Genomic DNA, 26,023 nt, shown 5'->3' with positions numbered 1-26,023 from the left:
CAAGTAAATAGTATCATTTTCCTTACAACTGATATTTTTTTATATATTTAATTATTTTAATATATTAAAAAAAAATTGTTGAGGTAAAAGTAATTTGAACAAATACTATTAATTTTTATGTCATGAATATTATGATATTTTTTTTTGGTGGGTTGTTCCATCTGACATTTGATATCCTGCTGGGACATGCCAAATACCTCTATGTTGATATATCTTCAATCTTGATAAAAGTTCACAGTTATGTTATTTGTCAACGAATAAACAAGGTACTTTCTCAGGATTTGTTACAATTTTTATGCATTATGTTAACATTAAACAGCCATTTTTAGTGCTAATTTTAGAAAACACAACATAAAAAAAATAATAATAATAATTCTTTCCAGACAAGTAACTTACTCGGACAAGTGAATGACCAATTTACTTGTCCAAAGGACAAGCACATCACAATACTTAATGTCGAGCCCTGCAACTAACCTAAAAACTCATCTAAAACATAACCATCCCATCCTGTTCTACTTGTTACTTATATCTAACTTATAGCTAATATGTTGTTACTTTGCACTTTTTGTTAACAAAGGTCCTAACCATTGAGAACTTGGCAGTATATTGCCTGTTACGGAATGAATGACTCTCTATACCCCTGTGCCAAATGTTTAATATTTAGTGCAATTTTTGTTAACGGAGCCCGAGAGTCCATTTTATTTAATGTTTTGGTTGTGTGGTTTTATTTTATTTATGTTTTATTTAGGATGTTTAATTTTTTTTGACATTGCAATCCCAATTCCATTGCTCTTTGAAATGGTGTACTTGCATTGTTATGCTATTATATTATAATTATATCAGTGGCATAAAATGGTCTTAAAATGACAATAATATTGTTTATCGCAATTATTTCTGGGAAAATTTATCGTCCAACAAAAGTAGTTATCGTGACAGGCCAACCAAAATATAACTTTTTTTACATCTTACCATTGTAGTCTTTTGGCACGATCATTATTTAAAACTTGATTATACATCCTAGTGCTTGACGCATGCGCATAGCGCTAGATGGCGCTAGGAAGTGTAATTGAGCTCAGTGATCACCAAGGAGATTGCTGAAGTCAAGTTTTATAGTGAAAAAGGAGTTTTGGTCTGTTTCTCACCAAAAACGGATTAGATTGCTTCAGAAGACATGGATTAAACCACTGGAGTTTAATGGATTACTTTTGTGCTATTCGCACTATTCGCATACAGTTGCTTGCAATTTTTGATTGTGAGTTAAAATTAGTGTACAAATTCCGTTACGTGCACGCACACCAAGAAAAAACACTCAAAGGTCTGTCTATTATACAATATTTTGTGTTGTTATAATTTAAAATGATTTTTAAATATTATTTTAATAGTATTTTTTTTTTTTTTATTTATTTATTTTTTACAGTTAATTGAATAAAGGACATTTTTTTTGCTTTTCAAACTATTTCTCAAATAGTCTCGCTGGCCTTAAATGGCCCTGAGGCCTGACTTTCCCCACCCCTGATTTATAATAAATAATTGACGTCACATGACAGCACATTATTTTTATATCTATCTGTTGACATGTAGTAACTGCAAGCTCAGACACACATATTGTGACAAAATGAAAGTAGAAGATTGCACCATAACATTATTAAATACCTGTGAGCACATTTAACAGATCAGTCCAAAAGAATTCCTCTAAACTTGCATTTGCTCTGTTTTTAGCCTGTTTTGTGCTAAGAATCTAAAGAATCTGTTTGTTGTGTAATGACTTTACGATCAGTTATATTTATAGCTGTCTTTTTTGCCATTTACAGTTCAACTGCATGTGCTTTTATTGTAAACACTATCAACACATTAATATCAACACATAAATAAAGGCACTGGAAAACTGGCTTTATTTTGACATAAGCACTGCGATGTTCATTGTACTTTTGTAGTATAGTACTTACTGTAAGTACTTTATTCTTCAGGTTTAAAAGTTTCCTTAGCTAATGACATATTTTATAATGACAATGGCTGTGTCTTTACATTTACTATGCCTCTTACAGAGCCCAAATCAGATGACACTGAAAACTGAAATGATAGGTAAGTTTACACATAAATTACATTGCATGTCTGTTGAGGTCTGATTATTCTGATTTCTCTTATTCATAATCACTGTTGAGTGCTCATTGCAAGGTTCATATAAATGACTGTCATCATTTATTCACTCTCATGTTGTTCCAAACCTATAGAACATTCTCTCGTTAGAGGAACACAAAAGGAGATATTTTGAAGAGTGCACTAGGTGTTCTTTATCATGCAATTACAGTGAATGAGGATCAGAGCTTAAAAGCTTCAAAAAGCAACATAAAATTCTGAACAAAATGTTCAAACCAGTTTTGTGAAATGGATCCACAGAATCATTGAAAAGTTCCAAGGTAAAAGAAAGATTAGTTAACAACTGGGAAGACGCTATAGCTCTCATGCTTTCTTTTTGAAACTTGAACACGTCAGTCCCCATTCATTGTGTCTGAATGCAATAGAGCAACCAGTAAGTTTATTTTTCTCCATTAAAGCTGCACTATGTAAGGTTTTTTGGTTAAAAATGAACAAATTGCCATTATTGATTAAGTACATAAACAATCAGTGTTAAAAACAATGTCCTTACCTTACCCCAATTTATTTCGATAAGCCTATAAAAATTATTTGTATTTTGAGCTGTCAGTCAGATTTGGTGCAAAATCTCTGGTTTGTGTCGCTCCTATTTGTGTAATTACGTCATGTCCGTGTTTTCTGGCTGAGGATGCTGTTCAGTTCAGTCAGTCACAATCACACAGTTCAGGACAGCATCGTTGCAGTCTGGATGGATGTTTATCTGTTATCCGTTTGACGAAGTTGTTTACCTGCTATAATGCTTGGAATTGGATATAGTATGTTGTCTAGTAGGGTTGTCTTGCTTTTATAAATCGAATATTACACGTGTTAACAGATCGATATGTACAGTATCTACGTTGTCAGGGGAAGTTACCGTTTATATTTACTAATATGTATGACTTCTGAAATTGACTTCTTGTACATATTATTTTCATGTTTATTAAAATATATTTTATCCCCATTATTGCACGTTATGTTTTTATTTTACAGCGTTATTAGGCCTATATTTTCACTTTATCAACTGCCATTTTTTCCTTTGTCACAGTTTTAGTTTTTTACAAAAATTTCCTTGAAAAATAGCTCATATTTTGTCATTTCATATTCATTAATTTTAGTCAGTTTTACTCTGACATAGTCTACGAAAATAATATATTTTACTAGATGATGACGTGCAAAATGGACAAAAAAAAAGTGTCAAACCGTAATAGAAACTTTTTCTAATGTAAATATGTATCAAAAATACAGTATAAATCTACATAGGCCTTGTCCTTTTTGTGAAAAACCTGAGCTCCTGAAATAATAATGTATCCACCTTTTTCCTGAACTCGGATATGTTCCACAATTTGACAGTTTTCAATTACCGGTCTCCAGTGTTTCACTCGCGTCGGCCTGTATTCTTAGCGGGTAATGTGATATTTAAAGTATTAAAATTTTTTCAATTAATATTTTTTTATTGATTCGTAGACATATAACAAAGAAAAAACACAACATATACAGGTGCTGGTCATATAATTAGAATATCATCAAAAAGTTGATTTATTTCACTAATTCCATTCAAAAAGTGAAACTTGTATATTATATTCATTCATTACACACAGACTGATATATTTCAAATGTTTATTTCTTTTCATTTTGATGATTATAACTGACAACTAAGGAAAATCCCAAATTCAGTATCTCAGAAAATTAGAATATTACTTAAGACCAATACAAAGAAAGGATTTTTAGAAATCTTGGCCAACTGAAAAGTATGAACATGAAAAGTATGAGCATGTACAGCACTCAATACATAGTTGGGGCTCCTTTTGCCTGAATTACTGCAGCAATGCGACGTGGCATGGAGTCGATCAGTCTGTGGCACTGCTCAGGTGTTATGAGAGCCCAGGTTGCTCTGATAGTGGCCTTCAGCTCTTCTGCATTGTTGGGTCTGGCATATCGCATCTTCCTCTTCACAATACCCCATAGATTTTCTATGGGGTTAAGGTCCGTCTGTGCGTAGTGGTTCTTGAAGCACTGACTCCAGCTGCAGTCCACTCTTTGTGAATCTCCCCCACATTTTTGAATGGGTTTTGTTTCACAATCCTCTCCAGGGTGCGGTTATCCCTATTGCTTATACACTTTTTTTCTACCACATCTTTTCCTTCCCTTCGCCTCTCTATTAATGTGCTTGGACACAGAGCTCTGCGAACAGCCAGCCTCTTTTGCAATGATCTTTTGTGTCTTGCCCTCCTTGTGCAACGTGTCAGTGGTCGTCTTTTGGACAACTGTCAAGTCAGCAGTCTTCCCCATGATTGTGTAGCGTACAGAACTAGACTGAGAGACCATTTAAAGGCCTTTGCAGGTGTTTTGAGTTAATTAGCTGATTAGAGTGTGGCACCAGGTGTCTTCAATATTGAACCTTTTCACAATATTCTAATTTTCTGAGATACTGAATTTGGGATTTTCCTTAGTTGTCAGTTATAATCATCAAAATTAAAAGAAATAAACATTTGAAATATATCAGTCTGTGTGTAATGAATGAATATAATATACAAGTTTCACTTTTTGAATGGAATTAGTGAAATAAATCAACTTTTTGATGATATTCTAATTATATGACCAGCACCTGTATAGATTGAATCAACATTGAACATTTAACCCCCACTATTACCCCTCCCCAATCACCAACCCCACCCTGACCCCCAACGATCACCCCTGTGGTCACAAATAAGAATACACACACAAAAAAACACAAAAGAAAACAAAAAATAAAATAATCATATATAATTAAAACTAAACTTCTCTCTCCACAGCCCCTCCCCGAGAGTCCCCCAAAAACACTAAATAATTGCCCCATTTCCTATCAAACAAATGTCGAACCCCCAGCCTTCTGCTTGACCTCCTCGAAAGCTGCCAACCTCCCCATCTCTGCACACCGCTCCGGAAATGAGGGCGCTCCATCCGACTTCCATCCCCTTAAAATAATCTGCCTACCAATCATAATACTGGTCAGAACCCAATTTTTGTGTTTATCCTCCAAATTTATGACCGCCCCATTGCCCAAAATACAGAGTCTGGGGCAAAATGAAATTTGAGTGTCCAAAACGTCACATATAAAACTCTGAACCTTCAACCAAATTTCTTGGATCTTAACACACTCCTAAAAACGAGGGTTGTGTCTCCATCTTCTGATTGGCATCGCCAGCATGTGGGTGTGTCTTTAAGGCCAAGCCTATACAATCTAGAGGGGGTCCAATAGAATCAATGTAACATCTTGACTTGCATAAGGCAATCCCTTGCATCTCTAGATGCAGACTTGAAGTTTTTTAGAATCCTCACCCACACTCCCTCCTCCAATACCAAGTTTAAATCTTTCTCCCATAATCTCTTGATAGAAGTTAAAGCTCTGAACCCCAGACTCTAAATTAGCAGGCAGTAATACATTGATGCCTCATGACCTTTTCCGAAAGCAGTAATCACTCCTCCCAGAGTATCTGCTACCTTAGGGGGGTGTGTGCTGCTCCCAAAAACAATACAGAGCAGGTCATATGCTTGAGGCAACATTTAAATAAATGTCCGAATTAAACACTCTGGACACTTTTGTCCTTACCATGCAAATGCGAGATAACGGGGTGTAACTTTTCCAATTAGTTTGATAGAAAGGCTTTGCAATGGCGAAATAGGGGCAAGAACTTCCTATTCAATACAAAACCAGGGAGGGGCTCTATCAGGTGGAAGCGACCAATGAGCCAAATGTCTGAGACCGAATGCATAATAATAAAACAAAATCTTGGGTAGGCCTAGCCCACATTTTTCAATCGGCCTGTGTAACTTATTAAAATGTAATCTAGGATGCTTACCATCCCAAATGAAGGACTTCGCTATGCTATCAAATTGCTTGAAATAAGAGACGGGGACATCTACAGGGAGAGATTGTGGCAGGTAGTTAAATTTTGGAATACAATTCATTTTAATAACATTAACTTTCCCAATCATCGATAAATGTAATGAAGCCCACCTGCCCACATTGCTCAAACCTTTTCATTAAGGGGTCAAAAGTAACTCTAACTAAATCAGACAAATTTGCTGGGAATAAAATGCCCAAATACTTAATGCCCTGTTTAGGCCACTGGAAGGCGCCTGGCTGGAAAGCCGTTACTGGGCAGTATGCTGTCAGACCCAAAGCTTCAGATTTAGACCAACTGACTCTGTATCCTGAGAACTTAGAAAAGGAATTAGTAATTCTGTAATAATAAGGCATAGATCTAATGGGGTTGGAGACAAATAATAATATATAATCTGCGTAAAGCAAAAGCTTATGCTCCATACCTGGAAAATCATCTTCCCTTCTTATCACGGCTGCTAATGGTTCCAGGACAAGACAGAACAATAATGGGAAAAGAGGGCAACCCTGCCGGGTGCCCCTATCCAGAGTAAAATAATCTGAAATTAATCCAGTTGTTTGTACCGCTGCTACTGGATGTCTATAAAGTAACTTAATCCATCCAATAAAAGTATTCTCGAACCCGTATATTTCCAAAATCTTAAAAAGATAACCCCAGTCTACCATATCAAACACCTTTTCGGTATCAAGTGAGATGGCAGTGACCGGAGTCTGATCATTTGCCACTGACCACGTGATATTGATGAAACACCTAATGTGATCAGAAGAGCTGCGGCCCCGAATAAACACCACCTGATCTATATGTTTAAGAGATGTCATAACTTTACTTAATCGGTTAGCCAGAATTTTGACAATATTTTTACGTCTAGCTGGATCAGGGAAGTTGGACAGTAACTCTTACACTCGCTTGGATCTTTGTCCTTTTTAAGAATCAGACTGATCCGGGCTTGTGTCATGGTTGGCGGAAGCTTTCCATTCTATAATGATTCCATATAAACTTCTAACAAAAGTGGAGCCAGTTCTGTAGCATAAGATATAAAAAAATTCAGCGGCAAAGCCATCTGGCCCCAGAGACTTGCCTGTAGGCAAGGCCTTTATTACCTTACCAAGCTCCTCCAAATTTATCTCAGAATCAAGATAAGTTTTTTGCTCAGTCGTCAGTTTAGGGAGTTCTAATGGTTCCACCAAGTTTCTAATATCTTCATCAGTAGATGAAGATAGAATTCTTTTAAAGCATTATTAATATCAATGGCCGAGGTAAAAATTTCACAACTAGCAGATTTCACTGAGGGAATGGTAGAAAAAGACTCTCTCTGTTTTATACATCTAGCCAAAAGTTTTCCTGCTTTGTCCCCTGACTCAAAGTATGACTGTCTTGCTCTGAATAGCCAAAACTCCACCTTCCACTACAAAATAGTGTTATATCTGTATTTCAATCAGGTCAATTCTCTGAGGCCATCAGACGACATTCGGCGCTTCAGCTCTGCCTCGGCACTTTTAATATTCCCTTCCAACTCCACGAGTTCTCGTGCTCTGGATTTTTGGTGAATGAGGCATACTGTATGATCCAGCCCCTAAGAACCACCTTAAGTGCCTTCCAAGCCACGCCCAAAGATTTCAGCCTTTAACATTTGTTGGAAATCAGGATTTTGCAAAAGGGATACATTAAAGCGGCAACTATCTGATTTCTTTTTCTCCGTATGTGGTAACATCTGTAAATTCACCAGGGCGTGATCTGAGACTAAGATGTTTCCAATTGAGCAATCAACAACAGATGAAATGAGGGACTTGTGTGTGTATATATATATATATTGCTTCACTATGATCAAGGATTGAGTTCATCAATAGATTAAAGTCTCCTCCCAATATTATATCATGAGGGGTGTCAGCGACTTGCAACATCCCTTCAAGATTTATAAAAAAAGCCCTGATCATCAGCGTTAGGTGCGTAAATATTAGCCAAAATCAACCTTTGCCCCTGAATTTCTGCTAAAACCATAATGACTCTTCCTAATTTATATTTACTCTATTTGAGACATTTGAATTGTAGATGTTTACTTATCAATGTAGTGACTCCCCTGCTCTTACTTGAGCCAGCACTAAAGAAAACATGCCCACGCCATATCTTCCCACATTTTTCAACTTCCTGCAGGGAAAGATGCATTTCTTGAAGAAACACTATATCATATTTCTTACGCTTAAGAAAATAAATAACCTTTCTTCTTTTTATGGGGTGCCCCAACCCGTTCACATTCCATGTGGAGAGAGACAATCCACTCATACTAACATTTGACATATTAGAAAAAATAGATTGTGTGTCAAAAACAAGATTATGAAGACCACATTCCAACATTAGTGCAACAATCAAACCCTGAACTTCCCCCAAAACCAAACAAACAGAAAAAAGAAAAACGAGCGCATTAATGCCGCGTACGACAGCGCCAACTGGCATCCATCCTTCTAAACTCAAACAGTCCATGTACGCCTACGAGAGCCCCCGCGACAAATTTGCCTTCGGATTGCTCAAGTCCGGTGTTTCTATACAAATTTTGTGAGACAGAATTACACAACAAAGATAATATATTAAACAACCTCCAGACAATAGGCAGGATAAACACAAAGAACATGTAGATTCATCCACATAACTGTCCCGAAGGTGTGTTCCTCCACAAAACAAGCTTCAGCTGCTAGTGGAACCAGCAAAAAAAAAAAAAAAAAAAAAGCCGTTCAGTTTCCTCAGGCAGTCAAACGAATGTTCAGTGAGCCGACCCATTCGACTGTTACATGAGTGCAACAAATGACCTAATCACTCCAGTGTTCTGCAAGAAATACTCCACAAAACACACTCCAACCAATAGGAGGCATATGCACAAAGTACATGCAGATTCATCCACAACATTGTCCCGAAGGAGTGTTACTACACAAACTCCAGCCGCTAGGTGGAACCAGCACAAAAAGAAACAAAAAAGGCACCCAGTTTCCTTGGACGGTCAATGTTCAGTGATTTAGGCGCACTCGGCTGCAACATGAGTATCACACAATGACTTACTCCATTGACTTTATGAAGGACAATGCTTGCAGGAGACATGTAAAACTTTGCGGCCATCCTTAGCATCTGTTCTCAATTTGGCCAGGAACATCAGTGCAAAAGCGACCTTTCGTTGATGTAAGAGTTTCTTGCATTCCTTGAATCGATCACGTTTCTCTCTTGTTGAATTCGCAAAGTTTGGGAACAAGAAAATGTTGTGGTTCTTCCAAGAAAGCCTTCCTTTACTCCTCGCCTCGCATAATACAAAATCTTTATCGGATGATCTCAGAAATTTGGCCAGAATCGATCAGGGTCTGTCTCCCTCAGTGGATCGCTGAGCCGGAACTCTGAGCTCGCTCGATTTCCAGCTTATGGCCTGTTATGTCGAGCAGACTCGGAAAGAGCCCGTCCAGAAATTCCATCATATTCTGACCCTCTGCTCGCTCAGGAATTCCTACAATTCGGACGTTGTTCCGTCGACTACGATTATCCATATCCTCCAACTTTTCCAAGACACGCTCCAAGTCTGCTTTGGTCGCTAGCGGATTAGCAGCTAATCCCCTTTCGATCACTCCAGATAATCAATCTGTTTCTCGACATCCCCTACTCTTGTCTCCATGTCCGTGATCAATCGACATGTTGCAGCAACGACCTTCGTCAGCATTACCAAGCAATTCACGCCGAATCTCTTTCACCTCTCCGGCCAAACTGACTCCCTGGTCCGAGGCCTCCGGGGTTGGGGGGTGGGGGTGTACAATTTTGAATTATTTGACATGTTGTCTTCCTAGAACACTTATGGATCAGGGTGTATCATATCTCACCAGTTTATATCATTAAAAGTATCAAAACTAGCAAAGTGCACAGAGCTCGCCGTTCACACATCCGAACCTCGCATGGCGTCATGTGACTCCTCCTAAAGTATTACATTTTTAAAAATTGCCAATAAACATGTGGCTGTAAAGTGCTGATACTTCACAGAGTCGAGATGTCCACCTTTCCCGTAAAATACAAGATCGTTCTGTATTTAAATATGAAATGATGCATACCCTGTCGAATCAGTACGGACGTGATTTGTCCTGTTAGCTGGACAGATGGCGTCACGGCTAAATTGTTCCAGATCATTAATTTAACATTGATACAAGTTGGACATTTTTCATTAGGTTAGTTAAGGGACCGTCTGAAAAGTCCACACATTGTGATGAAAAATGCTACTATTGTGGAGGGTGTGGTGATTGTCTGAAAACTGTGAATTTCTTTTTTTATTGAAAAACAGAAGGTTCAATATAAATGTTCAATAAGATGTAAAAAATTACACAGATCCAACAATGTATGAATACAATCACTGAGTCATAAAGTCAAGTACAGTTGAAAGGAATTTTTTTTTTTTAAATAAAGTAAATAATATATATTTTTTTTAAATATTTCTAAACCAACACAGATGTATAATAAATAAGATAAATAATCGAATCGGATATACACTTTGTATTATTAATAACTCAAAAAGCATTTATTGCTAAAATTGTGAAGGGACCATTTGATGTCACACTGTAAATTTCTTGGCGAAATTACAAAATCTGTCGTCAGCTAACGTTTTCGTCAGTGATTTAACACAACATAATGTAAAAATAATAAAGTTTACATTAAACTCAAATCAGCAATATCACGAGTTTCACCTCTTAAATTGATGTGTAGAACAATACAAACATTAGAGTAGATGAAACACTGGTAACTGGTGGTGATTGAGGAGAGTCCTCTGTTCTCGATGTAAAAGCGCTTTGAGTGTAGTGTCAGAAAAGTGTAAAATTAATTCATTCAAAATATGTAAATAAGAATGTTGTTTATCATCATCAAAGCAAGTAATACAGTATTTAATTTTTTAATATTTAATCATATAACAGAACAATATCAACATGAAAATAGCACATTATGACTCCGGCTCTGAATATCTTCCAGTCATGATCAGTTAACTGCCGAATACAGCAAAAAGTCATATGAGGGGAGACATTGGCTCAGATTATTGCTGATTCATTCAATACGCTGTCAATCAATCAATGCGATAAAGCCCGTCTCTCATGCTCTCGTCCTCACAGTGTGTCTCTGCAGATCTCTATGATTGGGATGAACTGATGGAAGTGGAGAAACTATTTGCACAAAAAACAACTAAGTGACACAGACAGCCACACTTTTGGTCACATCCAAATCAAAATTAACTTAGAATTAAGAGCAATTGCTCTTAAAGGTACAGATATGTGCCATCACGAACCCTGTATTTACCAAGGAGTAGATGATGGATGATCCAAAAATAAGATGACTATAAAATAATAGGTAAACAGATGAAATATACAAGAAATATGGTTGTTGCTGTATTGTTGTAGGTATTGTTTTTGTGGCAATGAAAAAATAATAATATTAAACAATGCATTTACTTGATGAGTCTTTGATTTGACTTGATTTAATAAACAGTGTTAATATCAACTTACAAAAATTTTTATTTCATGCTATTTACAGTGTCAAATTGTTATTTCAAATGCCTTCCCGTATAGAAATCTGATATGACAATTAACATATGTAATGTTAATTTTTTTGGGCTTATACAGTTGTGTACAAAAGTTTGCATACCCTTGGAGAATTGGTAATATATGTACCATTTTTAAAGAAAACATGAGTGAGCAGGCAAAACACATTTCTTTTATTTCTTATGGGATTCATATTCAACTGAAGGTTATAACAGAATGGCAAAATCATAAAACAAAACATGGCAACAAAGAAAAAAATGAAATGACCCCTGTTCAAAAGTCGGCATACCCTTAATTCTTAGTACTGTGTATTGCCCCCTTTAGCATCAATGACAGCGTGCAGTCTTTTGTAATAGTTGTCTGTGAGGCCCCAAATTCTTGCAGGTGGTATAGCTGCCCATTCGTCTTGGCAAAATGCTTCCAGGTCATGCAAAGTCTTTGGTCGTCTTGCATGAGCCGCACATTTGAGATCTCCCCAGAGTGGCTCGATGATATTAAGGTCAGGAGACTGTGATGGCCACTCCAGAACCTTCACCTTTTTCTGCTGTAACCACTGGAGGGTCAACTTGGCCTTGTGCTTAGGGTCATTGTCGTGTTGGAAAGTCCAAGAGCGTCCCATGCGCAACTTCCGTGCAGAAGAATGCAAACTGTCTTCCAGTATTTTCTGATAACATCTTGCTATCAATTTTCACAAGATTCCCTGTGCCTTTAGAGCTCACACACCCCCAAAACATCAGTGAGCCACCACCATGCTTCACAGTGGGGATGGTATTCTTTTCACTATAGGCCTTGTTTACCCCTCTCCAAACATAGCGCTTACGGTTGTGACCATAAAGCTCTGTTTTGGTCTTGTCACTCCAAATTACAGTGTGCCAGAAGCTGTGAGGCATGTCAAGGTGTTGTCGGGCATATTGTAACTGGGCTTTTTTGTGGCACTGGCGCAGTAAAGGCTTCTTTCTGGCAACTCGACCATGCAGCTCATTTTTGTTCAAGTATCATCGTATTGTGCTCCTTGAAACAACCACACCATCTTTTTCCAGAGCAGCCTGTATTTCTCCTGAGGTTACCTGTGGGTTTTTCTTTGTATCCCGAACAATTCTTCAGGCAGTTGTGGCTGAAATCTTTCTTGGTCTACCTGACCTTGGCTTGGTATCAAAAGATCCCCAAATTTTCCACTTCTTAATAAGTGATTGAACAGTACTGACTGGCATTTTCAAGGATATGGATATCTTTTTATATCCTTTTCCATCTTTATAAAGTTCCATTACCTTGTTACGCAGGTCTTTTGACAGTTCTTTTCTGCTCTCCATGGCTCAGTATCTAGCCTGTTCATTACATCCATGTGAGAGCTAACAAACACATTGACTATTTATACACAGATACTAATTGCAATTTAAAAAGCCACAGGTGTGGGAAATTAACCTTTAATTGCCATTTAATCCTGTGTGCATCACCTTGTGTGTCTGTAACAAGGCCAAACATTCAATGGTATGTAAAATTTTGGTCAGGGCCATTTGGGTGATTTCTGTTGTCATTATGATTTAAAAAGGAGCCAAACAACTATGTGATAATAAATGGCTTCATATGATCACTATCCTTATATACAGTTTTTTTTTTTTTTTGCATGATCAGTCATATTTTCAAAATCAATGCCAAAATTTTACAATTTCTGCCAGGGTATGCAAACTTTTGAACACAACTGTATGTACATGGCCTATACAAATTTGATGATTTAAGGAAACTATGTTACATATAGAACAACAGACATTTTTAGCATTTTGTTATGTTGTTGCATTTATAAGGAAAATATGTGACTTTTTATATTAAATATTTTAATGCAGGCCTACTTTTTCATATCATATGTTGTGATAAATCAGATTTCAAATTTGTATGAGTGGGGAAGAAACACTGAGATGGCACACTGCCGCCTCATTTCAAAAGTCCACCACACACCACAGCTCAAATCGTGCGATTCATCCACAAGGAGCAGAGTCGAAGCATGACTGACGTAAAGTGTTCTTCTGAAAATTGCTTGCAATTTGTAATTTTCAACCACAGATATCGCTAGATAGCACAAAGTTACATAGCGCAGCTTTAACCAACATATGGAGTTTTGTGTTCCTTGACACAGTTGCCTTAGGCTTGCTCACTGGGGTTCTAAAAACAGTTATTATTTACTTATTTATTTTATGACACAATTCTCTTGACTCTGAGACACTACAGATATTACAGCTTCATTTTCTGTTAATGCTTGATTTTCTGTAAAGCTGCTTTGAAACCATGTGTGTTGTGAAAAGTGCTATACAAAAAAAAATACAAAAAAATTACTTGACAGTACATACTAATAAATGCAATGCCATCGTGTTGTTCAGTACATTGTTCCTGTTTTTTGATGCTCTTGACAAGACTTCCTCCTTGCATATTTTATTTTCTAGAAATAGCAACTCTACTACTGCATTGTTGGGGAGAAAGTGCATCGATGCTGCAGAATGAAGACTTGTCAGCTTGAAAAATTTCTTTCACAGGAACAATCTTTGTTGTGTGAATTTAGTTTGTTTGAGAGGACCAGACTTCAACCGTTGCTTAATATTGGCATTTATTCATAAATCACTCATGATTAGTGCTGTTCTATGGTCTCACTGCAGACAGTCCTGATTGTTTTTTTTTAATCTGATCTGACTATCCACACTGTTATTTGTGATCAGTTCAATCTGGGATACAGCATATCTGCGTTGACTGCTGTGATAATGATATAGGCGTCTTCTACAGCATAAGTCCTCAACCTTAGGGTCAGAGATGCAGATGGGGTCACAGGAGATTTCCATGAACTGTTAACTCCATCTTATTGATGGTATATTTTAAAAAGTTTTTAAAGAGCATCCTGAAATGTATTATTTTTTCACAGCAGGTAATGTAAACATGTCTATTTAGTTTTTGTTTTTTAAATAAGTTGCAGGATGTTGCATGTTAAAACTGAGATGTCATGATTGTTAGGGGAACACCAACATTGTGCTACACCAAAATTAAATAAGGAAATATAAAATAAATTGCTAGACAGGATTGCTCCTCTTTAAATCACAAATTATAGTGCATCTCAATTCTGAATTTAAAGGAACAGTTCAGCCAAAAATGAAAATTCTTTAATTTATTCACCCTCATGCCATCCCAGATGCGTATGACTTTCTTCTGCACAACACAAATAATGATTTTTAGAATAATTTTTCAGCTCTCTATGTCCTCACAATGCAAGTAAATGGTGACCAAAACTTTGAATCTCCTAAAAGCACATAAAGGCAGCATAAACGTAATCCACTCCAGTGGTTAAATCAATGTCTTCAGAAGCGAGCTAATGGATTTTGGGTAAGAACAGAACAAAATTGTATTATTTTTTTGCTGTACATCTTGCCATTGCTGTCTCTTAGCACAATCACAATTTCAAGCTCAATTACACTTTCTAGTGCTTGACACATGCGCAGAGCACTAGATGGCATTATAGGAAATGTAATCAAGCTTAAAATCATGATGTCAAGATTTATAGTGAAAAAGGAGTAATATTTTGGTCCGTCGATTAGATCGCTTCAGAAGCCATGGATAGAAATACTGGAGTCGTATGGATTACTTTTATGCTGCCTTAGTGCCTTTATGTGCTTTCTGGAGCTTCAACGTCCTGGTCACCATTCACTTGCATTGTATGGACTTACAGAGCTGAAATTTCTCATTTGTGTTCTGCAGAAGACAGAAAATCATACACATCTGGGATGATGTGAGGGTGAGAAAATGATGAGAGAATTTTCATTTTGGGTGAACTATTGCTTCAATGTGTTCATCCTGGTTTCAGAGTACTGAGAGCGATTCAAATAAACTGGCATCTTTAAAATGAACTAGACTATTTTTATCAATGTCAGGATGGATCTTGAGAGTTATAAAAATAAATAGTGTGACTGGAAAGACTATATAAATAAGGTCAACTTTTAAGACGATGAACCATCTGAATGCCTAGAGAGTGAAAGACTCAAGTGTGAAAACGCCATCGGTCAGGAAATGTCATTCTAGGTCAGTTGTGGTAGCTGGTGCAGTTGTGCAATTACTGTGGAAATTCAAAGGTTTTAAAATATGAACAACAATGTAACTATCAATTTCTTTTTTCTACATTTTCACATTTAAATGGTCTGCATCTACCTACATAAAAATGTGCTACTTTGTATTTGATTGTATGAAAAGAGGAACTCATGTACGTTGATTCTTGTTTTAAAATTCTTATTAAAAGAACATTCAAAACCAGAATCATCACTGTTAAACAGTTATACAGTTTCCCTTTTCTAGGCCCCAGCTGCTTTGGGCCAAATGGGTAACTCCCTGTGATGCATTGCTTGGACTTTCCCCTTAGTGTTTGGGTGCGGTTTTGATTGAGGACTATCTTGCTCACTGAATTCAAATATTTATTATTTTTTCGAGATGTGGTTTTAAAGTAAATCAATAATGACTTGCAATCACCTATTAGCTTTACTGTTTTTCAAAAAATTGTATCATCATTTTGTGCATGTCTTCTGTTAAACTTGGTGTCCATTATTTCAAATATACGAATGTAAATGTCCTTCTTCCATGTTCATTCAGAATGCTCATTCTTGTTTATAATGTAAAGTTCGTGCTTCTCATTTGAATCAGTTTATGCGTTTTGCAACGTGTCATACATCAAATTAGAATAATTGTTCTTCATTGGCTTTTTCAGTAAGTACCAGCATAGAAAAGTGCTCCATTAAATGACCACACTGACCTAGAGGTTTTTGACAAAGATGGAGAATAATAGTCTCCATCTTTGTCAAAGAGATTATAGTCCTGAGGTCTGTGCATACATAATATTGTCAAGTTATTTTTGTATGGTGTTAAATGTATGCTGCCGGAAAAAAAAAGTAATAAAATGCTGAAACACTAACACAAAAATGTTTTGCTTAGATCAGAAAAACAAAAAAAACTAAGGAAGTACTTGGGTCACCATGCTGCACTATTTTTACTGTGACATGAAGCATGCAAATGAACTCTTGGTGACAGTAGGGGGATGGCCTCTGCTTTAAGTTAAAGGGAAAGCCATAGACTTTGAGGTCTGCATATCTTGCATAAGACCTTTGCTTTTTTTATTCCCTTAGTTCATTTATATTAACTAATATTTTTTATTTATTAAAAAGTAGAGTGAATATTATGCAATGTTGTAAGTTGGCATTTGTGAAAATTCTTATTCATCCACATACATGTGAAACTTGTAGAAAACCCACTAGTGAGGACATTTTAGGTGGTCCTCACTAGTAAAAGGCTTATAATTCAGCCAAATCATGTTTAGCTTTAAATCTATTGATTTGCACAGGTTTCTGTGGGGGGTAGGGAATAGAAAATATCATTAGCCTGCTATGAAATCAGTGGAAGTCTATGAGATGTCACTTATCAAATATTTTGAGGGAGAAAAAATGTCCTCAAACAACAATAAAAAAGTAAACTTTCAATGATTGTTAAATGTGTTATTTTGCAGTTTTGTCTATAAAATTAGCATGCATGTAAATAATGGCAAGTGCAATGAATACAGACAGTAACATTATATTCACTTTGTCACTGTATTCCCTATATTGTATTGTCTATTTACATTTATTTACTTTTTATTTAAAGTAAAATAATAATAATATAATCAGTTGCTTTTCTGCAAAACTAACAAAAGGTTGAATGATGTTAACATGATGATAATTTGGCTTTTTACCAAAAGTATTAATGCTTTTTCAGCTGCACTGATGAATAAAAATGTATGAACTTTTCTTAAAAGTGAGATGTTTACTTGTCAAATAAAAATTTCAGTAAATATTGCTTTATGCCACCCCCTTTGATGCGTGTATTCATTTGTCCAATAATGAATTTATCAGAACCTTTATACATCAGAAATTTAGGTGTAAGTTGTTTATGCGAGTATACCATTGTTTCTGTGAAAATAATCTTTCACATGGACTGTACTGGCACGTAGATATATTCATATTTTATTATTATTTATTATTATTTTTACGTTCATTTTATGTTTTACTTGTTGTTATTCTCTGTTTCACATACTTTGAACTGTACCACAATGCCTTATATTTGCCTTGTACTTTTTGCATTTTACTTGTCTGTAACTGAACTAAATAAAAAAATAATTAAATTAATTAAAAACTGTACTGGCACGTGGTAGCCGTTACTTTTCTCAGCACTGGTCAGGATGGACCAATTACTGTCGTTTGAGATTACTGGACATGTATTTAGACTACAGAGGCTAATTCCCGTTTGTATACCAGTCACAAATCATTGGAATTAACAGATTTCAACAGTCACTAATAGTAGAGGTTACATATGTTCTCAATATTTAAAAAAATGACGGCTTCACGAAGGTGTCTGTAAGCGCCCTCTGGTGGAAGAACAGTCACTCACTCACCATTTCCTGCCCATTCGTTGTCACTCTGGTGTACCCGCGCTCGGCAACGACAGACAGGTAAGACTTTCCTTCTACCTTGCCCAGTTTTGTCCTGGTTGTGCAAAATGTGTTGCTGGCTCCACACAAGCAGACTCAGAACAACTCGATTTGGGTGGGGGGTGTCACACACACTTGGTGACTGTTTTCACTGATCTTGTCCTACTAGTCAGTGAGTCTGTCATACTTAACCGATTAAAAATGAAGGGATGGTGTCACAAAGGTGGAGTGTTTAATTTTATTCCAATACACTTTGTCAAATTCTGCAAATATCTCTTCATGGTCCACTAGCTGTCCATTCTGTGTGCGCTTAAAAAAAATCAGGTGTTTGTACACAGCCCTGGCTCTGTAAAATAGAAAATAAACCAAGTGGATCAGACCAATCCACACAGCACTGGCAATGCTCTTACATGAATGTGGGGGGCAGAGCTTCTGAAAGAGCACTGAAGGTAGGGGTGTGTTTGGTTGGCTGTTGAGTTCAAATATCAACGGTCTTTCTCAGGAATTGCTTACTCCACCTTTAACATGAAAACCAGATGAACCGTAACACTGGCAATGGTATCGGACGAGCCGATTCCTCTGCAACGCTTTTTGTCTGGTGTGTTTATGTTCTAGTGATCTTGCTTATTACGACGTTAAACGTTTATCATCTTTTATTTGGAATGGCCTATTTGTTCATAGGGAATCAAAGAGTGCGAAAGGGCGTGATGAGTCTGAGGGGTGTTGGCAAGTGATGTTTGAAAATATACTTTTTTTAATTCTGTTTGGTGCCAGTAGTAGCGCAGAAACTACACACTCCACCTTTAACAGCTGCCTTTTACTTTTCTCAAGGCTTGAATGTCACACCCCATTTTCACAGCCAGAAGCCATTTATCAACCAGAAGATTTAAAATACACAGGTCTTTTTCAATATTAGTCCAAAAGAGGTAAAACAAAAGGTATGTATATCAGGGATGTGCCATCCATATAAGAAAAGCAGTGCTTACCTAACAGAAGGGTGAAAAGAAAAATGACAGTATGAAATATTTAAATGTAATTGTTAATATAAACTACTGTTTTTGTTCAAATTCGTCATCTTTTCCACAGTTATTCATTTATTTGCTTTGGCGCCACCCTCAGGTATAAGCACTTTATGTTTTGCTTTCTCTGATTCCATTGTTTACCGCCCTTTCATTTATTCAAACTGAATCATGCCCATTACTACAAATGGCCAAGGTAAGCATGCTTACCATATTGTTTAAGCCAATCAGAAGCTCCTTCTTTCAGTCATCTGATAGGCTAGATTTTAGTTTTGTGTCAACACATACAAGTTCACCTAATGCGTTAGTAAGTGCTAAAATGTATATACTGCAAGCATCAGCGACCTACGTAGATTTGGCAGTTAGTTAGTTTCAATTAAAAATAGAGAATGAGAGGCTATCAAAACTTCGACAAGAGGTCGACTTTTACAACAAAGTGACGGAAATGTTCATTCACAAGGATAGAAGCATGGATTTTGTGTTCAAATAAATGTAAGTTAATGTATTTATTTTAAAATCTTTGTTGTTGATACTAGGTCATAGATACTAGGTCATTGTTTCTGATTAGTCTGAGGTTATGAAGTGGTGATCTGGCAGTCATGTTCTTCTTGTGTTATGTCTGTTTTATAGTTCTAACATTTAAAAATAAATATATTAAGGAATGTATACTGCTCCCAGCCAGCACTCCCATGTGGGGCCCAAAGGGGTTGCACCTGGGCTGATATTTGGGGCCCAGTCAATTTTGTCCTCATTTTCCATGGAGGCCTCACATGGGTTAGCCCAGGTTTCTCCCATTTGGAGCCTACAGGAGTCTGCCTACATGGGTTGATGATGGGACCCAGCGAGGTCTTGTCTAATGGTCTTATGGGCCACAACAGGTATATAAATGGGCTACCATATTTGTCTGCTTGGGTTACCTTATTTTACAGTAAACCCCTAAATACAAATATTACATTTAACCGACTTAAGTACACTAAAATGTAAAATGTATTGCTTCAATGAAGAGAGACCAGTCATTTTTGTGGGAATAATTTGTACATAACTTGCATAACATATTAACATAACTTTAAGTTATGTTCTAAAGTTATTAAAAACTCTGAAAAATAACATGTATAAAACTTATATAAAAAATAATCTGAATAACTTGAGTAAAACAAAATTGCAGTGCAGCTCCTCACTCCTCCGTCCTCACCCTCCCAACGGCCCTTTGAATAGAGAAAATAAATGAATCAACCATTTTGCCACTCTTTTTATTCCCTTTTTCACAGTTAAAACAGATGTGTCAGGTTAGCCTTAGGATTTGAATTCATATTATTTATTATATTATTATTTTATTGTATCATGGGGCTGGCCTTTTTGTGTTGACCATGACCCTGATCCGGCATTTAACAGACTTTTTAAAAGTGGAAATGCTGTCTCAGCAGAAAATACATAAACACTATGACAGGCAGTCAAGTTTTGTAGTTTAGGGCCCTATGATATCCGCGATGCGGAAAACGTGGACGGAAGCGCGGAATCAAGTCATAAAAATGGAATTTACTGTATAACGTGGAATGTCACGGAATTTGTCTTTTTTTTTTATTAAAAAAATCAATAGTAGGGCTGTTAATCAAATTATAATCGCGATATGGACTATTGTCTGTGATTAATAAATGCAAAAAAATTATTTAAATATGTATTATTCATGTTTCATAGGGCCCTACTAGTTCAACTACAGTAATTTGCATATTAACCAAATACATAAAGATGCCCTGGATTTATATTTATGTCAACATTTTGTTCATTGTAGTTCCATTTAAAGCATAGCGACTTATACCCATCTTGCTCTCCTGCATGTGCCCTTGCAGTACGGGTTCCTCACCTGTCCCTGGCACCAATTAGCCACTTTGACACTGCCTTTTCAGCATCTTTTCTATTTATTTGGTTTGTAAGGCCATTTTTTTTTTTTCAAGCTGCCTGTGAAATACACATACATAAAGAGCATAAACGTGAGATTAAATTCCATATTTGAGCCCTTGCAACAAAGAAGCATTTTATCTCCACTTTGACATTTTTCAGGAAATAGATTTTTTTCATTGTCAGACTATATATATAGCATAATGTGCAAGGTGATTTTACATTTTAAAGTAACAGAAAACAATAATGGTATCAGATATAATATTCTGTCATACACAAACAGTTTTCTTAACTTTTGATTCTTAGCATTGTGTTTTTTTTTTTTTTTTTTTTTTTTTAACCAAAGTGGATATAGCAAAATTTTTGTTGCAAGGGTTTATTAACTGAACAAGCACAGAAACATGGGCACAGAGCAATATTGAAGTTAAATTTTCTATTGTTTGCATACGATCAAATTGTTTTTATTCCGTTGATTTATGAACAACAACAACTCAAATCTACTGAATAAACTCTGTTCAAACATGAATATGTTATAAATAATCCTACAGCAAGTAAACATACCGTATAAAACCTCAAACAGTTTGAGTCCCCGGAATTCTCCCTTTCCATGGCGCCCAACAAAATTGTACTCTCTTGATAACGGGTGGTCCTAAAGGAAGGCCATCATTCTCCGAGTGGCTTCATCCACAGTACTCCCTCCAATATCTGCCACCACGGCAACCTAAGGGGAAAAAAAAGGTTATCATTATAGGGGGAGACTACACAGAAACACTTTAAGAATTTTCCAAAAAGCCTTAAAGTGTTTCTGTGTTGTCTCCCCCTATAATGATAACCTTTTTGTGTCATATTTCAGAAAGCCCAACTTGACATGATAAGTCCTGTATTAGAGATATTTTAATTTTAGGACATTTTAGTAAGAACTCTGGACATTGCCATTTTGCTGAAGTTGTTTATATTCAGGAAGCTAGCTAGCAATTTGACTAGCAGCATGCTAGCAGCAGGAAGCTGACACTTGCGACATTGGTATCCACTAATGTAGTGCCCGTTTGGATAGAGTCACATCCAGAAAGGCAATGTACACAAAAACTAGAGTGTGAAAATGTTTCCGTTGAGATGTCTGTCTTGTGTTCACATCAAGTTTTATATTCACGTCGAGTTGCTACAGGTTATTAGCTACAATTTACAGTCCCATAAATGCCTTAAATATAGGCAATTGGTTGTTGTGAAAGTGTAACAGAAAACAGCTTTTAGCCAGAACTGCTCACCCAAACGACTTCAACTGAACGGTTGTCGAGATATGCAAAGAACACACACACACAGAGATTCCTGTATTTTATAGAGATATGCCTGACATTTTTTATTGAACTCAGTGAAGTGTATGGTACTCTATGATCATTTGGTGAACTTGCTAAATAGTAATATTAGGACATACTTACCACTTCTTTGTGAAAGGTGGGGTCTGCCAATTTCCGCTCCATTGCTTCAACATCCGAGACCGTTTTAAGGGGGAAAATGACATCAGGTAGTGCTGCAACAGTGGTTGCATCACGTTGTGTGAGGAGTGATTGTATCATCTTCCCATGAACCCTCTGCGTCTCCTTGATTTCCTCCAGGAGGGTTAGGAGGTGTACAAACATGCCATCTCTAAATGCAGAATTGACACCTTGCAGACGTCTACGTGGGTTATCTGGTGTAACAACTGAAGGTGTTGAAGGTGGAGAGGGCTGGATAAATGGACGGGTGTTGAGCGAGTGGGGGGCCTCTGGTTGGAGGTTCTCTGGAACTGGGGGAGGTGAAGGCACATTGGATGGTGGATGATCATGCCCAGCACCATCTGATTCCTCATCTGAGCTTGACAGAATCACTGGCCTTGAAATGCACAAAATGTAAAGCATAATTATGTACTTTATAAATTTCTATATACATTTCAGATTAGGGCTGTATATGCGTAATGTTCTTAGCTGTTAACATCTTTGGTTTACTGATTAATTACAGTCTGTAAACCAGTGTTAATAAATTTATCAGGTGCCAATTATGGCTATGGTTATTGTGGGATCTAGACACAGGTAAGCTTGGATAAAAGGACAGATCCCCCTGTGTTAGCTATTTTGAACAAGAGCAGATGCCAGGTGAGAAAACTATAGGTTTCATTAAAAAAAAAAAAAAAAAAACTGGTAGGTTTATTTTGTTTTTGTTTGTTTGTTAGCCTATTCATCAATCATTATTACCAAGTTAATTAATAGTCCTTTTCATGAACATTCATTACTTTTAAAATCGATGCATCCAAGAAATACAGTCTTACCTTCTTTTGACCTTCCCTTTTCCCATCCTTCCTCTGGAATCTGACTTTGTCTGCAAGTCAGAGTTCACCTGAGACTTCAAAAGCTTTGCTGTGGCATGGGCATAGTTTCCTGTAGGTGATAGACATTTACAAATAAAAAAATAAAATAACTACTATTTCAGAAGTATGCCTTGTTTGTGTGTAATTAATTGATACATAAATATTATCACCACCACCACTCAAAAACAGTCACATTACCTGCTTTTCCCAAGATGCGCACTTTAAACTGCGGCCAGTCAGTGTTTGGAACAAGTCCATCCTTCACTGCCTTGCTGATGTTGACTCGTCCTGGTGGCCAGTAACAAGCATCTTCCTCTGGTCCTGTAAACCACTTGCAGTGTACAATAGCTACACCTCCACTATACATAAAATCCACAACTGCAAATGGTAGCATGCTGGAAAAATGCAAAACAAGCAGGCTAGTGCAGTTGTGGCAATGCCACATATCCAGACTTTAATGGCAAGAGGACCATTTTTCTCCTTAATTCCTCAACCGACACAACACACAAGTCTTTGGATAAGTTTGAAACAAAGTGAATTCCAAGGCATGCTGAGTCAGTTGGGTAGCTGAAAAAAAGAGTCATAGTTTCAAAGAAATGACACAGTACTTTGACAGCTTCACAAGAAGAAAGCAAAATATTTCTCACAATGAGAATTCTTCCCCCTACGGAAAAACAGTTATCGCCTTTAGAGCAAGAAATTAATGTCTGTCCATCATTGTACTGCTTACATGTTCCAAGTTCATCAGTCACTGGTCCAGAGAGATGGAGCTTTTTAATGGGAGAGGAAATAGATATTTTCTTCTGTTTTGTCACTCTCTGCTTCTCATGGATGTGCCTGACAATTTGCTGCACAGGATTTTGGGGCCTCCGTTCAATCCTTTTAAGTTTACGTAAAAATGTTTTGAAATGCTATCCAAAGGACCAAATTTCCGTGCATCTTGGGCAACGTGTATCAAAGAATGTATGTTATATCCAATAAATTCAAGGCCGTAAATCAAGCCAAAATCTTTCACAACATTTTTCAAAATATCTTCAGCATAGTCACAATTTTCGGTACACAAATCAGGGCTAAGAAGAATTCTTACAGATACAGACATAATTATAAAGTTCCTATACATTCTATTGGGTATATTATTAAGTAGGACAACGGGAACGGTGTAAAGCAAAAACTGCCTCAATTCAGTTGCTTTCCACATGCTAATTTCTAGGAGAGACCTTGGTTTCCTTGCAAAATTCCTGGGTAAATACTGCCTGACAAAAGCCATAAATGCTGAAATCACAGTGAGAATTTGAATGGATTGCCTGCATTTTAGAGGCCCTTTTAACCAAAGATAAATCAGCTTGCGCATTGCTCCTAAGCACACAAGGTGCATATAGTCAAACACAGAACTTGAAACTAACCCTACACCTAACTCACTTAGGGGTGAAACTCCTGTTTGGTGCTCTTCATAACCCATATCCCTAAAAGTCTGGTGTCAGTCCTTTGCTCAGCAGACAACTCAGGAAAACACATTCTTCTGTTTACATATACACCCATTTGAGTGCAGCGCTCACATGCATAATAGCCAGTGTGACCCTTCACACATTTGAGGAAAGCGCGTGCTGGAGCATCACAAATGAATGCATCGGGAGCAGCAACTCTGAAATGCACTCCATTATATTGAATACCCTCCTGTACAACAACTTTAATATCTTGAATAAATTCATTCAAATACTCTTGCAGATGAGATGGTTTGGTCACACTCAAGTACAAGCCAATCACAAAGACATTTGGATTTGTAATCTCCTTAATCCTACCTAAAATAGGCCACAAACTCACATTGGTGCTGCGGAATAAAGGTAGACCATCGATATTAACTCTTAAGCGTAAGAGTGTCTGTCAGATCTCTCAGATCTAAATCTAATGATGCCAATTCTGCTACGACCGAATTCTTAATTCCAAAATGATAGTACGACCCCCCCCCGGCTACATTTTTCACATCACATTTGCGGTCTGTGGACATTAGAGTTCTAGCATCCAATGGCACATTAAGGCCTTTTTGTCTGAGAATTTTCAGAAGAGCAGACAATGCATTTTGTGAAATATTGTATTCTGCAGCCCACTCTGCAAGCCCATTTGTATCATCTAGTGTTTCTGAAGCTTCAACTGAATCTGAACATCCAAGATCCTGGTCAAAGTCATTGGTATCATCAGGCATCCCATTTTCAAAATCATCATAAAATATGTCAGTGTCAAAAGCATCATAAAAAATGTCTGTGGGATATTCATTCACTACATTGTGTGCTACATGCTTGACACAATCATGATAGACAGAATCCTCCAATGGTTCATTATAAGCAGATTCTGAATTAAAATCCAGTAGTTTTTCAAATTCATTCTATTGTGAAACGAGATGAAAATGTTCAGCCACTTTTGCAGCTATTTTTCTTGTCTTTGTTCTCTGAGAATGCTCCATTACTTTCTGTAAGAAAAAAAGCTTATTACTTTAAAACAGTTAATGTTCTAACTGAGGCAAAAACAGGCTGTATGTTAGGCTTGCCATGGTATTCGATAAAACTGGTTATACCGGTTATGAGGGACAATACTGGTATACAATTTTATGACGGTTTAAATGGGGAAACATGAAACTTACTTGACAACAACAGTTCCTATATTAATATCATAAGGAATAGAATAGCCTTAAATAATGTATAGTCACCTAAAAGGCATCTTACACAGTATGCGGC

At 36.8% G+C, this 26,023-nt stretch overlaps 3 protein-coding genes across 9 annotated transcripts in view; 1 reads left to right on the top strand and 2 right to left on the bottom strand.

The window, feature by feature from the left end:
* The window catches only part of LOC127444973 (proline-rich protein 7-like), a 79,626-nt gene extending 61,600 nt beyond the window's left edge, over positions 1-18,026 (bottom strand). Inside the window, exon 1 of the mRNA XM_051704665.1 lies at positions 18,003-18,026. The gene's annotated coding sequence lies outside the window, so the exon portion shown is untranslated. The remainder of the gene's footprint in view (positions 1-18,002) is intronic.
* LOC127444954 (uncharacterized) overlaps positions 1-26,023 on the top strand; it is a 51,170-nt gene that overhangs the window by 15,344 nt on the left and 9,803 nt on the right. For 4 of the 6 annotated variants that reach the window (XM_051704639.1, XM_051704643.1, XM_051704642.1 and 1 more), the window contains exons 8-9: positions 2,046-2,082; positions 13,996-18,059. In XM_051704639.1, the coding sequence (XP_051560599.1) occupies positions 2,046-2,074 (29 nt within the window). In that variant the 3' untranslated portion in view covers positions 2,075-2,082; positions 13,996-18,059. Of the gene's footprint in view, positions 1-2,045; positions 2,083-13,995; positions 18,060-18,869; positions 18,977-22,566; positions 22,840-26,023 lie in introns of all 6 variants that reach the window. The other 2 variants (XM_051704640.1, XM_051704641.1) reach the window with 2 other exon arrangements.
* LOC127444956 (uncharacterized) lies at positions 18,992-23,739 on the bottom strand. 2 transcript variants are annotated; one of them, XR_007897898.1, is made up of 5 exons: positions 23,493-23,739; positions 23,256-23,364; positions 22,390-22,822; positions 21,515-21,674; positions 18,992-21,013 (listed from the first exon to the last, which is right to left on the bottom strand). XR_007897898.1 is itself a non-coding variant. In XM_051704644.1 (4 exons), the coding sequence occupies exons 1-4, from the start codon at positions 23,737-23,739 to the stop codon at positions 21,603-21,605; spliced, it is 861 nt and encodes a 286-aa protein (XP_051560604.1). In that variant the 3' UTR covers positions 21,262-21,602. The 2 variants fall into 2 exon arrangements, 1 of the variants encoding a protein (XP_051560604.1); XM_051704644.1 differs by lacking the exon at positions 18,992-21,013 and having other exon boundaries at positions 21,262-21,674.

The sequence above is a fragment of the Myxocyprinus asiaticus genome, chromosome 8, assembly GCF_019703515.2.
Source record: "Myxocyprinus asiaticus isolate MX2 ecotype Aquarium Trade chromosome 8, UBuf_Myxa_2, whole genome shotgun sequence".
Taxonomy (NCBI): domain Eukaryota; kingdom Metazoa; phylum Chordata; class Actinopteri; order Cypriniformes; family Catostomidae; genus Myxocyprinus; species Myxocyprinus asiaticus.
The sequence above is the reverse complement of the archived record's forward strand: the minus strand, read 5'-3'. Positions and strand labels throughout refer to the sequence as shown.

What these genes read in the sequence shown, in the direction of transcription:
- LOC127444956 (XM_051704644.1), bottom strand. Translation starts at nt 23,739, where the DNA reads ATGTGGCATTGCCACAACTGCACTAGCCTGCTTGTTTTGCATTTTTCC. An exon ending in GCGCATCTTGGGAAAAGCAG is followed by an intron (nt 23,365 to 23,492) that starts GTAATGTGACTG and finishes TATCACCTACAG; the next exon opens with GAAACTATGCCCATGCCACA. An exon ending in AAAGGGAAGGTCAAAAGAAG is followed by an intron (nt 22,823 to 23,255) that starts GTAAGACTGTAT and finishes GTGCATTTCAAG; the next exon opens with GCCAGTGATTCTGTCAAGCT.